At 50.3% G+C, this 16349-nt stretch overlaps 1 protein-coding gene across 1 annotated transcript in view; it reads right to left on the bottom strand.

Moving 5' to 3' along the window:
* Positions 1–16349, bottom strand: part of ADAP1 (ArfGAP with dual PH domains 1) — a gene marked incomplete at its 5' end in the record, with an annotated part of 47311 nt that overhangs the window by 800 nt on the left and 30162 nt on the right. The window contains 5 exons of the mRNA XM_084216648.1: positions 420–491; positions 869–931; positions 1773–1856; positions 4671–4817; positions 5654–5766. Of these exons, the coding sequence (XP_084072774.1) occupies positions 420–491; positions 869–931; positions 1773–1856; positions 4671–4817; positions 5654–5766 (479 nt within the window). The remainder of the gene's footprint in view (positions 1–419; positions 492–868; positions 932–1772; positions 1857–4670; positions 4818–5653; positions 5767–16349) is intronic.

Below are 16349 nucleotides of genomic sequence, written 5' to 3'. Positions count from 1 at the left end.
CTAGGAGACAGCAGAGCAGTCAGGCAGGGGTGAGGGTGAAGGGAGCTCTGCAGCCCAGGCAGCCAGGACAGCTTGTCCTGCAGCAGCCACAAACCCACCAGCCAAACCCCAACAGCAGCACCCACAGTCCTGCTCCTCACCCAGGGGCACCCACAATACAGCAGCAAGGCCAGGGAGCCACAATCCAGATGCAGAATATCTGGTGGACAAGGCTTTTAAAGTGGTTTTGGTATTTATAGGGTTACTGCCCACCAGGCAGAGCCACCAAGCAGGGACAGAGTTGTGCCCCCTTGGCTCTCCCACCAGCCTGCATTTCGCTGCAGATCATTACTGTAATTATTGCTGCTATTATTCTTATTATTATTAGTAGTAGTATTGCAGATAATTCCCACCAGGCAGCCCAGGCACCTTCATCTTACCAGGGGATCTTTGAAATACATGAGCCGTCGGTCATCCATGGTGAACCATCGCTTCTTGAATCCCTCTGTTTGCTGAGGGGTCAGAAAATGCCAGATCACACACTGAAACAGCACAGCTTCCCTCTAACCACACATGACTCAGGAGTGCCAAAGCACTTGGAGCAGCCTGATGGGCTGGGGGAGTTGGGAACAGATGGCTCCTGGGCCATCAGAGCCACCACAGCCAGGGGCTGGGCCAGCTGTACCAGGAAGGGGCATTAGGTTTGTGATGTAGATTTGGATTTTTGTTTTATGTTTGCTCCCAGGTGAGGAGAGAGCATTAAACACATTCACAAAGTAGGGCTTTGCCTCTCTGGCAAGGGTTGGTATTTCCCACCAGCAACCCCTTCTTGGGGCCATACAGAGCAAGACTCACATTTGGAGGGACTAAAAAATGCTTCAGATCCTACCTTTGGCCCTGTTTTCTCCATGTATCCTTCCTTCAGGTAGTTTCTAGAAAGCTTTGGCACCAGCTGGAGCAAGCAAAGAGGACAGAAAAGAGCAGTGTCAGATGGAGGAGCCTGGGGGTCACTGGGTGTGCTGGGGGTCACTGGAAGGAAAACCCACCCTGAGCTGGACCCCAGCCCCAGCCCACCCCACAGCTCCAGTCCTGCTCCTCCACAGCACTCAGAACAGGAGGCTACAACATTGGAGCAGCTGCCCAGCACAGCCAGCAGCCTCCAGGAGCATCCCCCACCCTCCTTAGGATGCAGGGCACCAGGGACAGAGCCACCCTGCAGAACCATGACTGCAGCCCTCCCAGATAATTGGTAGAAGGCAGGAAATGCAATTAGATTTCAAAATCTGCAGCCAAGGAGGAGCAGGGAGTAATCAACAAGCACCACCACAGTGATGTTGCACCCCAAGAGCAGCACACAGCCCTGGCTGACAGCACATCAGAGCAGCCTCTGGAATTGCATTAGCCCAGGGGAACACAATTAGCAGCTCCAGCCCCCGGAAAAGAGGCATCTATAAACCAGGCTGCACTGACCTGCAGAGCACTCAGGGCACTGACAGCCTTCTGCCCTCACCTCTGCTGCCTTCCAGCCTTTGCTTTGGCTTTGGTTATTACAGTGAGAGCCTTTGAGGCAGTGCCCAGGGCTCCTGCAGGGCTGGAGGTGCTCGCACAGCCCCGTGTGTGCAGGGGCTCCAAGGCTGGGCTCAGCATCCCTGCACGGCCGTTTCACCCAGCAATTACAGCACACGCCGAAGGATGGAGCACTCCCCAAGCCTTCCAGCTGGTTAACAAGAGCTAAAAATGAGCAGGAGGGGGGGAAGAGAGCCCCACCCAGCTGATGCTGCAGGAACACTCACATCAGAGTCACTGGCTCCAGGGAATGCCACTTGTAGGTAATGGAAGCGTGCTGCCCGGATGGCGTTGAACCAATCCACTATTTCCTAGTAAGGAGGAAGAAAAGCAGAGTGAGGAGGGGCAGCCTGCACACAAAATAACCTGATCCTGCTGGGTTTCATCTCTCCTGGCACTCTGGCCCCAGTGACAGAGCACAGGGTAGCAGGAATCCTAAAAAACACAGAATACAGCAAAAAGGTGAAGGATGTGGAACATCCAGCTGCTGTTCCAGGCTGCCAGATGTGTCCAGAGCTCTGCAGCTTCCAGTCAGCACCGAGGGGCTTTCTGCAGAGGGGAGGATTTAAACATCTCTGAACTGGCAAAACCAGCCCCAAAGGAGCATTTGAAACATTGAGCTGACCCCATAAACACAGCTGGGCTGGTGCAACCCAGCCCTGTCCCCTCCAGCAGGACACCTGAGCAGCACCTGCATCCCCCCCAAATTCCAATATACTTCAATGTTTTGCTAGAAGAGCAGCTTAACATCTCCTTATCTCTGCATCCCAGGCTATCAGCTGTGTCTGTGAGTCCTTTAGGGACAGCCACAGTGATACTGAAGTCCAAGAAGCTCTGGCACTTCTCCCTGTCCTTGGCAAAAAAATCTCTCTCCATTTCTTCCTCCTACAAAATGATTGCTTTATCATTTCTTTATTTTTAAACTCATGTATTCATTTATCTCAGGTAAGACCCAGCAGATTGTGCTGTATGTCTCTGAGGGTTTTGCTGAGAAATGCCACATTAATTTTAAGTGTTCCACACAGGGAACACTCAAACACTGCCCTGTGGTCTGACTCTGTGGGACCAGGAAAGGCTTGCTGGAAGGAATGAGGAGCTGGCCTGCCTGGGATGCTGAGCTGTCTTGCTGTCATTAATGCATGTGAAGCTTCACACATCAGATCAGGGACATGCTCAATGAGCCAGGCTTAATCCCAAAATAAACACTGCCAAACCCTTTCAGGTGAGGTCGCTGTAGTGTTGGAAAGACCATAACAAAGGAGAAGTTGGCCTTCTCTAAGAGTTAAACTTTTCTATGCTTTAGAAACTATCTGGGTAAGGAGGAAAGGCTCACATGAAATTTTAAAATCTCTGTTTTAAGGAGCTGAGTTGGGTGTATCTCAAAAATGGTCTAACGTGGCAAATAGCCATTCCCAAAAATTAAAACTCTTAGCTTTGGTTTGTCAAGTTACTTCAAGTTCAAAGAAAAAAATCCCAAAATATATGAGGACATAGACAAACAATGTTTTGGAAAACTCTGACCTACTTGTCTGAGGTTTCACTCACTCATCACTCGCTTTCCCACCCTAAGCAGCTACGGACACCCCAGAGAGCATCACAGAGAGGATCAGTGAGAAGAATTCACTCCTGAAGTTCATGATGACCAAACCAGGCTGGAGCTAATGAACAATAAGCTGTGATGTTAAAATTTTGATCTCTTCTACAGCCACCAACTGGGTGGTTAAACACATATTTATTTCTTTATTTACCTGTGAGTCTCCTCGGTGATCATGATGTGAGGTAGCTTCTGCTTGCTGCAGAAAAGCAGGAGCTGAAACCCTCCCTGCAATTTTCCAGCAGTAAATTGCTTTCTGGAATATTGATAATCCATTGACACTAATGAGGTTTGACCAAATTCTTCCCTGTGAGGGTGGGGAGGCCCTGGCAGAGCCAGCTGTGGTTGCCCCATCCCTGGAAGTGCCAGGCTGGACAGGGCTTGGAGCAATTTGGGATAGTGGAAGGTGTCCCAGCCCATGGCAGGGGGTGGGATGAGATGAGCTTTAAGGTCCTTTCCAACCCAAACCATTCTGTGACTCCATGAAATGTAAGAAGGAGCCTAAATGAGGCTCCCCCCCTCAGACCAGGGAGAGGCAGCAGCTCTGGGGTCCAGGAGGACACACTGGGGCTGCTGGGGGAGCACAGGGCAGCAGGAGACCACAGGGGGTGCCAGGGCAGCCTCCAGTCCCAAAGGGCAGGAGTTTACTCCAGGGGGTTCAACTTCTTGCAGCCCTTGTGCAGCCAAGGAGACAGACCAAATTCAGGGAAGTTGGAAGGAATTGAGCAGGGTCATGATCAGATTTCATCAGAGCACATCCTGCCCTGCGTGGGAGCAGCAACAGCTCCTTCCACCAGCCCCCAGCAGAAACCTCAGCCGCCAAACCCAAACCCCACAGCCCTGAGTGCAGCCCTCAGAGCCTGGCTGTGCAAACCACCAAAGCCCAGCAAACCACTGACACAACAGTGGGATGCAACTTTGCCACTAAAGAGCTGCTGCTTATTAGTCTGGCTCAAACTGGAGCAGGGAGGCACCTGAGAGCAGCTCCAGTGACACTGGGCTGGGCTCAAGAAGCGCCTGCTGACAAGCCCTTGGCATGGAGGGGAAGTTTGGGAGCAGCTCCCTGGGACCCACAAAGAACCCCCCCAGACCCAGGAGCCCTCTCCTTCACACCTCCCTCCAGAGGCATCTGAACAAAGGGAACTTCTTTCAATACCAATATCTGCATTTTATGAAGTATGAGACAGGCAGAACCACAACAGTTCCCTGTTTCTCCTACATTCCAGCTTGCTCCCCTTCTGCAAGCCTTTGGGCTGAGTCCCCTCATCTTCCAAGGCTCCATCCAGCCTTTTTCCTTCTCTGAGTACTGAGGAGCCTGCCTTGAAAAAAATCCTCCCCTCCAAGCTGCAAGAAATTTCCAATTCCTTCCATTTGCACCTGTTTACTTAGAGGACAGTTTGAACACAACAAACACTCTCAAAGCTGGCTGTGCATCTTGCACCCCTCCACCCTCCAGGAGACCCCAGCTTGGCTGGAGCCTGGTGTGCCACAGGCTGGCTCCCCAACCTTCTCGTGACCCCCAGGGCCTCACCTTGCCATCTTCATGATAGACAAAGATGTTCCTTGTGCTATTGTCCTTCAAGTAAGTGATCTGCAGCCCGTGGGGGTTCCCGATTTTCGCAGGCTGGAAAGTCGCGTTTAGGTGCTCGATCTTCATAATTGCTTTGGGTTCTTTTGCCTGGAAAACACAGCTGAGTGAGCAAACACCTGAGAAGTGGCTTTCAAACCAAAAAACAGTTCACTTGGTCAGAAAAAAGGCCAATTTGAGGCCATTAGCTAAGAGCACCTGAATGCCAGCCCACAAAGCTCCCTGGAGATGAGATATCCGAGACTCTGCTCGGGGGTCAATGCCACTGTGCCAGTTCATCATTGATACTGGTTCCATTTATAATGTGGTTAATTCAGTGCAGTGTAAGGTGAAAGAAGCCATGATCAAACAACAGGGATAATTGATACAAAATAGCATTGAATGTAATAAGCCTATGTTGGATATTTTAAAAAGTATAAATCAAAAAGCAAGAGTAGGTCAGTTGAAAGAGAGGGAACAGGGGGTTTGCCACTCGAAAGAGTACTTCCACACTGCTTGACACTGGGACAGAAAACCAGGGAGCTTTCCCTCTGGATTGCATGCCATGCCATGCCAAGGAGGATTCAGACCCCAGTGACCACTGCAAGGTGGTGACACCTTTATCACAAGGCAGTCATCAATATGAAACCCATGTTCGCTGGATGATGCAGAGCCAGAGCTGAGAAAAACTCCTTTGCTGGTGGTTATGGACATTAAAGGGCAACAGCAGGAATGTGTGAATGGGCCTGGGGACACCTCTCCATGACTGTGGTGGAGGAACAAGAGCAAACCCCACTAAAGGGAGGGTGAGCTGAGCCTGGTGCTCTGGTCCTGGAGCAGCTGGGGACTCAGTGCTTACAGAAATTGTAGAAATAACCTGGTGCCCTGGGAATTACATGCTCTCACAGCTGCAATCCCATCTGCAGACAGCAAGCCCAGGTACTCACATCGTTTTTGTTGAAGTACTTCAGAGCACCTTCCCTCTCTGATAACACGAATTTCCGGCTCAGGAATTGCCCGTTGTCGCGTCCCCTCTTCCACAGGAATCCTTCTCGGTACCCTGCAGCAGAAAGGAGTCACTGAGAGCCAGGGACAAAGTGCTGTACTCGAAAAGAGAGTGGGGATAAAGACAAGAACTAAGACTTCAGAGCTGAGCAAACCAAGTGTGTGGCTGTTGTGATGAGGAACAGCCCTTCTCCTTCAGACCTGCCCCTCTCACTCTGCTCTCCTTCTCTGCCAACAGCTTGTGCTTCAGACACGGCACTCTGACCCCCAAGGCTGCCTGCATGGCCCTGTGCATCCCTGCAGCTCAGTGCTGGGCTGAGCCAAATACAGGGCTGCTGAAGGATGCTGCAGGTATTCCTGATTGCACTTGCTCCCCTCAACCACACAGATTTTTTAGCATTTAAGGGATGGAGAATAAAATGACTTTGTGTGCCTCCAAAGATGATCTCAAATCATTGCTAACCCTGCCAGGTGGGCACCATCGTGGCTGTATTCGAAGACAGGGAAGCCTAGAGAGGTTTGCTGAGCTGCCCAGGACAAGGCTTTGAGCCAGGATCAAAGTCAGCCTGGAAACCCAGTTTTCCCTGCCCTCTTACACTGGACATTTCATCATTTTGATGTTCTCTTTCCAGCTTGTTGTGTCAAAACACACAATCCAAATTCACTTCAAGGAAGAATTACAAAAACCCAACACAACCAAGTGTTATCCCATTCTGTGGCTCTCATGTTGGCTCTTCCCAATCACTTCAGCAAAAGATCTCCTGGCTGCTCTCACAAAGCCAGCTGCTGATTTCATGTACTTTGGTACAGATTTTTGCTTGCTTCTTTTCTTTTTCTTTTTTCTTCCCTACAGGGCTGCATCCTCAGGGGCTGCTCCTCTGCTCTGCCCAAACCTGAACCCCTGTCAACACCCATCAGTGCAAACCAGCATGAACAGCCCTTGAACCCAACGTGAACCCACACAGGTTCCCCAGGCAAACTGTGTGTCAGCAAGATGTGTCCTCACAGCCCTGATCCCAAGGGCTGTGAAAGCAGCCAGAGAAGGTGCTGAGAAACAAAACTGCAGGAGGCACAGCAGGGAACAGATCTCACGCTGGAGGGCATTGGAGACAGAAAACAAACCCTCTCTTCCTTGTCTGATGTGCTGCACTATCCCAGCAACAGCTTTGTATCTCAGAGGCACCTGGTCACACTCAGGGGTGCTCAGGCCCTGGCACAGGGTGCCCAGAGGAGCTGTGGCTGCTTCCCTGGAAGGGTCCCAGGCCAGGCTGGATGGGGCTTGGAGCAGCCTGGGACGGTGGAAGGTGTCCCTGCCCATGGCAGGGGTGGGATGAGATGATCTTTAAGGCCCCTTCCCACCCAAACCATTCTGCCAGGGCTGCTCTGCTTAGGTGGAAGCTGAACGACCACCAAGCCCTCCAACACCTGCTGACTGCCTGTGTTGGACCACAGAGCCTCGTGTCACCAACACGTTTGTTCCTCTCCTGAGGCACAGAATGAGGGCTGCAACCTCCTGCCACCACCCCGTGGATCACCAGCACCCAACCACGAGTGCAGAAAGCACCAGCTGGGCAAGGCTGATAAAGAAACACCACTGACATTGCTCACACTGCTGCTGCCACATTGCCTGCATCCCTTCTGCCACCTGCCAAGGAGCAGAATCAATCACTTTGCTCTGCAGGCTGCCCTGGCACAAACCTGTGACTCCTGCAAAAGCCCCACCAAGCAGTTGTGTCAAAGTCAGCCAGCAAATGGCACATGATGCAGCCACACAGCCCAGGGGGGCATTTCTGACCTGCTACATGGCTACTGGGGTAAAATGAGGAACTGCCACTTCCACACCCGCTTCATCCCCACAGCCAAAACTCTGGGGGCAAGGGCAAAAAACAAGGGCAAAAAACAAGGGCAAAACAAGGGCACCAGGTTGGTTGACTGACAAGAAGACAGTGCATGGTCCTGTGCCAGCTCAGGTGGGCTAGGGGCTCCTTCAGGCACAGAAAAGTGGCAGCACCCCTGGGTGCTCCAGCACAGCCAGCCTTCCCCTACCTGACAGCCTGCAGAGGAAGCAAGGGAGAGGATTTGGTACAAAGAACGTCTGTTGTAGCCACCATCTTTCCATCTGACTTCCACCAGCATTTGGTTCAAGTTCCCCATTTTACAGAAGAGGGATATTGTTACTTCCCCACCTCAGAAGGCTTTACAGAGTTAGTGATGGGGGGTTTGGTCTCTGAGAATGTGGATTACAGGAAGTACCCAAAATTACTTGCTCAGTTTTACCCTTTGCTCTCAGAGAAGAAAAATCCCTCCTGCAAGGAGGACAATCAGATGCGCTGGCTTGCAAAAACCAACGTGCATGGACTTCTCCTTCTGTCATCTCAAGCAAGGTATTAAAAACTGGGAATTAAAACCATGTCTGATCTTCAGTTTCTTTGGCTCCTTATTTCACAGTTTCACCTGGAAAGAGGCACCAGAACTAGTTTCCATCATGCTTCTAGGGCTGTGGTAACACCAGGTCTGGTCCCAGTCTTTTAGAAGAAGCCTGAGTGTATCCAACACCACACAAATGCAGCACTGTGTGCTTTCCTGCATTCTTGTCTCACTGCAAGACAAAGCATGGGGGGCTGAATAAGAGGGAAAAAAATGTACTTGTGCATGTAATCCCAGAGAACCACATTCTCCTGGAGTTCAGGCAGGGCACCTCCTCCTACAGAAGCCATTTTTCCTTCCTCTCAGCAGTTAAATTGCACTGACCCCGATTCAGAGCTTTGGAGAAGATTCAAATCCAGCTCCCTCCCTCTGCTGCTAAAATTGCAGGGTGGGCATTGCCACTCCTCTGAGTGTCAGGGCTGAGCACTCTGCTCCATTAGCACGGTGAGGTGTTAATTAGGGCACTGGACACGGTGTTCCCACCTTTCCTGAGAGGTTAAGGAGCTGCATAATTATCTGGAGCAGTTGAGTATGGAATCCCTGACATCACTCCTCACCTCTGGCCCCGTGTCACAACCTCCTTTTTAAACAAAGAGTCTGAAGGACATTCCTCTGAAATAAACCCCACTGCCCACAGTGAGAGGGTTGGATGGAGAAGGTGGCACATTCTGTATTTTCTTTACAGACTGGACTTTGAATAGGGTTGCAAAAACAACTGTGCACCTCTTGTTTAGCCATGCCAGTGTAAATGGCTTTACTGCTCTAGGTTGAAACAGTTCTTCCTGCAGCACTCAGCCACCATCAAAGCAAGACATTTCAAGGAATTCAACTTGCATACTTTAGAATTTGCATTCCAATAAAAGTCATAAACCAAGGAATATTAAGTTTGCTCACGGAATGAAAACATCACTCTTTGCCCAGATCCCCCAGAGGCAAGCGGGATCCAGGCTCTCAAATCTCTCAGAGCTTGCACCCTGCTCCCCTGCACAGCACCAGCAGATTGCTTTTTTTCCCTGATTTTTTTGCCTCTTTGAAGAGCCCAGAAGTTCCCTGCAATAATTCTGCAGCCATCTCTGGATATTCCATTTCCTGCAGGTCCCAGGCTGAGCAGTGCAGGCACAGCCATGCTGGAGATGTCTCAGCATCCCCACGGCAGCAGGCACCTGATGTGATGAGATGGAAATCCTTCCCCTGGAGTCCTCCTGCCCTGACCAGGTCAGGAGCCACCAGGAGCTGCTGCTGCCCCTGCCCAGTTCAGTTCTTTGGAAATTCCAGCCCCAGCAAAGGAGGATGTGTTCAGTGATCCTCCAGCTCCCAGGACCACGCCAGGTCAGTGCAGGGTGGGTGATGGTGTGTCCAGCTCAGCTCACAGGCTGAGAAGGGAATGATCTCCCTTCACCTCCCTGAAGACAGCTTTTTGTCCCCATTTAGGACACCACATCCTCCTCACACCTCATCCAGCCAGGCCAAAGAGCCCAACAACTCCCAAGTGCAGCACCCTGACACCCACACCATTTTCTTGTGCACACACATTTTAGAGGCACATTTCCCAGCTCCTAATTAATCAGTCCTCTTCTAATGAGCACTTAGCATCCAAATTACCTTTCCTAAAGGCCATTTCACAGAGAAGGGTTTCATGTTGTCATCCAGTCTGCCTCTGCTGCCTTCCAGGAGCTCATAAAACAATTATTGTCCCACTGCATTGTCACTTCAGCTATGGATGCAAGCAGCTGATGAGATTGATTGCTTCCACAATACCCAATTAACCCACTCACTCTGCAAACGATTGACTTAATCAAAGGCAATTAGTGCTTGAATGGCTACAGCAGACAGAAAGCCAGGATTTAGAGGATGATTCAGATAAGGTTGTACAGACAACTCCTTGGCCTTCTAAGGGGAAACATCTTCACCAATGCTCAGCTCAGAGGTGGAAGTAGATGAAACCTCAGGTCGGTGGTGTGAGGTGGCACAGAAAACACAGGGGAGTAGGAACACACGCTTCTCTCTACTGATAAAAGGAGAACTTGCAATGGCTGATGTTCCCTTTTCCCTGCTTTTTCTGCTCATGCAGGGCCCAGAGCATCAAGCAGTTGACCAGACCTCAGTGACCAACAGGTCCTGAAATGGTAACTTGCCTCTGAGGTCAGATCCAGTCCTCTGAGCTGAAGTCAAGCATGGAAAACCAATTCTCCAGATCACTACGAAGAGATATTGACATCTTGATTTTGTAACAGGGAAAGGTGCTCCCCAGCTGCTGGGATCAATATGGAAAGTAGATCCAAATGCATCATCTCTATGAAAGGATCATGGGGCTGAGCTCAACTTCACATCCAGATCCTGAGGCTGACAGAAAGAAGACAAGTCTGTGCCCCCACAGGCATGTGGCATTTAAATGCAAGGTCCATCCCCGGGCTCCCAGTCCCACTGAGTCGTGAGTACACTCGCGCTGGTGGCTCACAGCTGAAAATCCAAATTGCTCCTAAGCAAAGCCCCAGTAATAAAGCTGAAATCCATTAAGCCTGTGATGTTTGCCACTATTTAAATCTGATTAAAATTGTACATGACACCACTAAGCCGAACAGTCAGAAAACACTCCTGTCAAGTCTGATGTTTCTCCGTGTAATCCAGACCCCCCTTCTTTCACCGGGTTGTCAGCTAAAAGGAGCCATAATAAGAGATCATGTACCTAATCCAGCTTCCTAAGCTGTTTTTAACTGGTTTCTTTAATCACAAGTTAGATTCCCCTCTCAGGAGCAGCTCTCAGGTGACAAAGACATTAGCACAGGCATTCATCCTCCAGGGAGGGATCTCAGGTGGGATCACCTCGCCCCGGTGCTGCTGAGTGCAGCAGGAACAGGACACACCGGAGCCTCTGCAGAGCTTGGGAAGCCAGCAGAGCGAGAAAAAATGGGAAATCACGGCAGCAGGGGGTGGCAGCCACTGGGCAAGCAACTGCAGGGTAAGGTGGCGCAAAGGACACTCATCAGAGAAAAAAATGCTTTTGGTAGAGTGATATTGATCTCCCAGTGAGCACTCACCTCCTCTGAAAATGCTGCGTGGGAACAAGTAAGAGGAGAAAACACAAATTATACAATTCCCAAGTCTTCACCTGACTGCTGCAGGCATATCAGGTTTAATACAGAAGACAGCCACATCCTCCCTTCTATCAGTTTATCTTGTAATTGACCATCGATACAGTACAACTTCCGTGGTAACTTAATTATTGAGCAAGTGTTTACATATTAAAGATAAGACCACAGCTGGCTGCTGCAAGCACAATTTGATTGTATCTGCCGGGAGATGTTACAACCCCTTGCTACAGAAAATGTCTTTACTGGAAGCCTTGCACTTACATTGCTGAGAATTGAATGTGGAATCTAATTTTACTTGGAAATCAAATGCTTCCTCTTCGAGTGGCATCCCTGCAACACCCACCTGGGAGCCGCTGGCTGCTTGGAGAAAAAAAATCCTGTTACAGGTAAATAACCTTCAGGTTTTGCTCTTTTGAAGCCAGTCAGTCCTCCATAATAAAAGGCAGATGCAAGGTGGGAGGCTCCCCGTATGCTGTTCACCTCAGTGAGTGCACTCACAGCCTGATCCAGCTGCAGAGCCGGGGTGTAAGGGCAGGCATGCAGCACTAACTCACAATTACACCCTGCAGCAGCTCACCTCAGGAGCTCAGTTCTGAGAGCCAAACCACTCCCAAGCACAGGGCAAGGATCCTCCTTGAGTGAGACATAAACACTCAGAAAAATCCTCACTGCAGCCACTGTGAGTTACGGCACAGAAGACGTCCTGCAGCCTTCCCTCCCCTCACCTGGAGCAGCTCTGCCACCACCCCACACCATCCTCCCCCCTGCCCAGGGATGCCCACCCAGAGCTGGTCCTCCCTCTGCCAGGCAAGGGAGAACCCACCTAGCACCACATGCAGAAAGAAAGAGGTGAGACTGAAGGAGGACAAGGAACTTTGACACCCTCCTCAGGCTCTGTGGTGGGATTCACCAACCTGCAGCTGCTCCAAACACCTCCAGAGCACCAGGAGCCACCTGAGGGTCTGGATTTCACACAGGCATCCTCAAACCACACCTAGGAATCAGGCTAAAACAATCTCTGAGCCTGCAGAGCTTTGGATGGATCTGCTCCCCACACCAATAAATAAAAGCTCAGCTTAGGCAGCTGCTCACACAGATCAATGTAAGCAAGGATGAGATGAATTTAAATCCCCAACAGAGCTGTAGAGGAGTCAGCAGAGAAGTTCAGCACAGACTTCAGATGAGTTTAGGACTCTGTGTTCTGGGGCATCCTGGAATAAAGCATTCCCCCACACAGGCAGCATTTCCATACAATCACAAATCATGGAAAGCCATTCTCACACATAGCACTCCCTTTTTCTGCTTTGAAGAGACATCCAAATGGCTTCGAGCAGATCTGCTGCGGTGCTGCTATTGGCTCCTGAATGGCTTTTATTGAGTGTTCAAAGCATTTACAGTGAAAACTTCATACAGGAAAGGAGAATTTTTTAATTTAGGACTCGATTCTGCCCTGGCTGCTGGTGTTCCAGCTGTCCCAGAAATCAGCTGGTACACGATGCTCTGGCAGCTGTGCTATCAAGGAAAGAGCATTTGGCAGCACAGCCACAACCTCCAGGTTGCACAAGGACATTTGCACACCTTGATTTTTCCAGAACTATCACCTCCCATTCCCTGGAGCAACATAATCCCACTTAATGAACTCCTGGAATTATATAAATCAAGGCTAAATTCTGTCCCAATAAATCATCGACCAAAATTCCCACTGACTTAGCTAGGCTAAAATTTTCTTCCACCCTCTGCAATGCATGAAAGCCTGAAATTCACTCCCTGCTGAGCAGCCTCATTGTCTTTTAGGTATTTTGGGGATATGCTGTTTGTTACTGCCATGCCTGTGTCCCTCAGGGGCTGCCCTGGTTATGAAACTGGAGGTGGCTGCTGTGTCTGCACCTCAACAGCAGCAGCATTTGTAAAACCTGTCCCCTTCAGCTGGGGAGGCACCTCCCTGTCCCATTTCAGTGTAAGCATCCCAGATGTGGGTGTGGACAATTCCTGCACCAGAGATTTCAAGGTGAAAACTCAAGTGAGTTCACCATAGGGGGAAATGCAGGTGGGTGTGGGCTGGTGTTGGCAAGGAAGAAGCATCAGCAAATGCTCTGGTTCAGAGCTGAGGCTGATCTAACTCAGCTGCATCTCTGGCAAACTCCAGAAAAAGACATGACCTCACCCTGGAGAATGTTCTTTATCTGGTGAGAGACAGAAACTGCCCAGCCCTGCGCAGGTCTCCAGAGTAAAACAGATTTTTCTGTAGCAGAAATTGAATTAAACTACCATGAGTTGCCATGAAAACAGCCTTTCCCATGTTCTTTGTTATCCTATTGCTTCCTGGCCGCTCCCTTCTCATTAGTGGAAGAAAGATGCCCCAGCTTTTTGGTCCTGTGTCATTACTCGGGGAATGTGAAATGTGCGCAGTGCAAAATCACTGAGAAACACCAGACCTGGAGCACCAGGAACTCCCCTCATAAAGCACAGAAAATACAAAGGGATGGTTCTCCTATTCTTTCCTTAAATGTTTATCATCCAAGACATGGAGAGCAAAGCCTTGCACTTCTCTTCAGCTGTCTCCAGGTGGTATAGGTCCATTTATTGACTGCAAAAACCCAAGGTTACAGGAACAGGCAGCCTGAGCAGTATCAAAATACACTAATTCAAGCTGGTGACCTCAAACAGGGAAAGCTCAAGGACAGGAGTAAGTCATGATAATTATAGTTGGGGTGTTTCACACATTTATTGATCTTACAGTCTATCCTCACCAGCTGGACTGACTCTGCTGGGAACTACTCAGGGCATTCCCAGGGAGCATCCAGAGCACACCCCAAAACACAGGCAGCACATTCAGCTGCCACAGGCTGGAGGGGCTCAGACCACCTCAGCCATGAGAAACTGCACTAGTTCAGCAAATTCAACCAACCTCAAACTGACCACAAATTCAATGCTTTTGATTTGAGCTGATAAATGTAAATATTTCTGTTACAGGATGACACAAAATGAAACAACATTTCTTAGGCGTGCTTTTTTGAGAGAGGGGAAAAAATACCCTAACGAAACATTTTGCACAAAACCCTTAGATGGAGAACAAAAAAAAAACCAAAAAAAAAGGCCAACCCCCAACTATTTGAAATTTCAAGGGGCAGGCCTTACCCCTTTCAGCAAGGCTCACACCCACACTGCTCTGCTCCCCCTGCATCCAGCACCGCGCTGCTCGCACGAGAGCTGCTGCTCCTTGGCTAATTATAGAAGCTTGGATCAGAGCTATGCTGAAGGCAGCTTGACAGAACCAGCTGTTAAAATTACAGCTGGATCCTAAACTAGCTGTGAGCATCCAGCTTCAGCTCGCAGTGGTGCTCCCCCCCTCCCAGGGCCGGCTGCTCCTCCTCCCCTAAATTCAGGCCCACAGGTTCTCACCTGCAATTTTTGGCTGCCTAAATGCTTTTCTGCTTTAGGGGAGTTGAAGACATCAGAGCTTTTCTCTTTGCTAGATGTTTTTCTTCCTACAGCAGCTATCTGTAAGATCCATCACCGCCCCATCACTTTGTCACCGCAATGTTCATGGATTTCCTGGAAAGCATAGCAGCAGTCGCTGGCCTCTTGCCATAGCTCAGAGAGATAGAAAAAAATAAAAATGCACCGAATTTAACTCTAAAAGACAAGCTTTTGCATGGGGAGCCCTCTCCTTTGCCTTTTGGTGGCGACTTTGTGCGGTGTACCCTTATCGAGGCTGGGAAGCGGCGCAGCATCTTCCCTTGATTCCCGCAGAGCCCCAGGAGGCGGCAGTACTCCTTCAGAGGGGTCTGAGCCTGAATCAGCACTTCCAAACAGCTCCTGAAAGGCACTGAAAGGCTGCTCCAGATCCTGGTCATATGATGCCAGTCCTGTGGAAATGTCAGCACATCCTGGCACGGGAGCGGGTCCCTGCCACAGCCCTGCTCCCCTTGCACGAGAGAAAACAGCGGAGAGACAAACCAGGCTGTCATCTCCCCTTGCATCCTCCTCCCGAGCTGAGTTTGTTAAACAGCCCTTTGATGTGCCTTGTCTTTAGTGCAGCAAAGCCCTCTTTGATGTTTACACCATTTGTACGGTGAAGCTGCTGACGGGGAGCAAGGCTGGGACCCACCAGAGGCAGCTCTGCAGGAGAGAGCTCCCAAACCCACTGGGGATGCTGCAGTGGGTGCTGTCCGTCTGGTGGGGCTTAGATCTGCTGCTGCTTTTAGTGGATTTTTTCAAATGGATCCATTTCCTTCCAAGGCACTTTGGTTCCATATTTGTTCACTCACTGAGTGAGTTTTTGCTTTGCCCTGGGTGAGGCTGCAGAGAGCAGAAGTGACCTGCAAAGCCTCTCCCCCATCCACTCCCCATGGCAGCAGTGCCAGGGCACACCAGGGCAGAAGAAGAAGCAGTCGTTTGTTTTAAAGCAATGACTGCATCTCCCTCAAACCTCCAAGGAGAGGATGGGGAAAGGTTTCTTGGAGCCAGTCCTGACATGGAGTTGTGTAATGTTAAATGCATAAAGGATTACACTGGGAAGACATGAAAAGGAGACTGAGCATCAGCAGTGGGGTCCCATCTGCTTCAGCTGAACATACTTCTCTGCAAACTTTCCTCCTCAAACCATTTTGATCTTTCTCCAGAGCCTTTCATCTTAAACTCTTACTCCCTATCAGACAAAAGGTTTTTGGAAAAAAACCAAAACAAATCAGGCCTTAATTTCCCTTTTTTGTGCCCCAAATCCACAGCACAAGTGCCAAGGCCTGGATGCCAGACTTCCCACAGCCCCAGTGGGGTCATGCCCTGCTCCTGGGGCTGCCCAGGTCACACCTGACACACGCCAGGTGCTGCACAGGTGAGGGGGGAGCAGGGGGGCTCAGACCCACCCAGAGGGGCTCAGACCCACCAGAGGGGCTTCACCTCCATGAGGGGGTGTGGGGAAGGGGGAGCAGCTCCCTGAGCCTGGCTCCCAGCATGACTCACATCCCAGCCAGTGCTGATGTCAGGGCAGGAGAACAGAAGCTGCTCTGTGGCTGGGCAGCAGGAGAAGGAGGTTTCTGTGCCAGGCAAGGTTGCTCACTGGAGGGATGCTTGTGCTTTAACCCACTCCTGACAACAATACAGCAGCCTCCAGTGA

Source organism: Fringilla coelebs, assembly GCF_963513975.1.
Source record: "Fringilla coelebs genome assembly, chromosome: 16".
In the NCBI taxonomy this organism is placed as follows: Eukaryota; Metazoa; Chordata; class Aves; order Passeriformes; family Fringillidae; genus Fringilla; species Fringilla coelebs.
The sequence above is the reverse complement of the archived record's forward strand: the minus strand, read 5'-3'. Positions and strand labels throughout refer to the sequence as shown.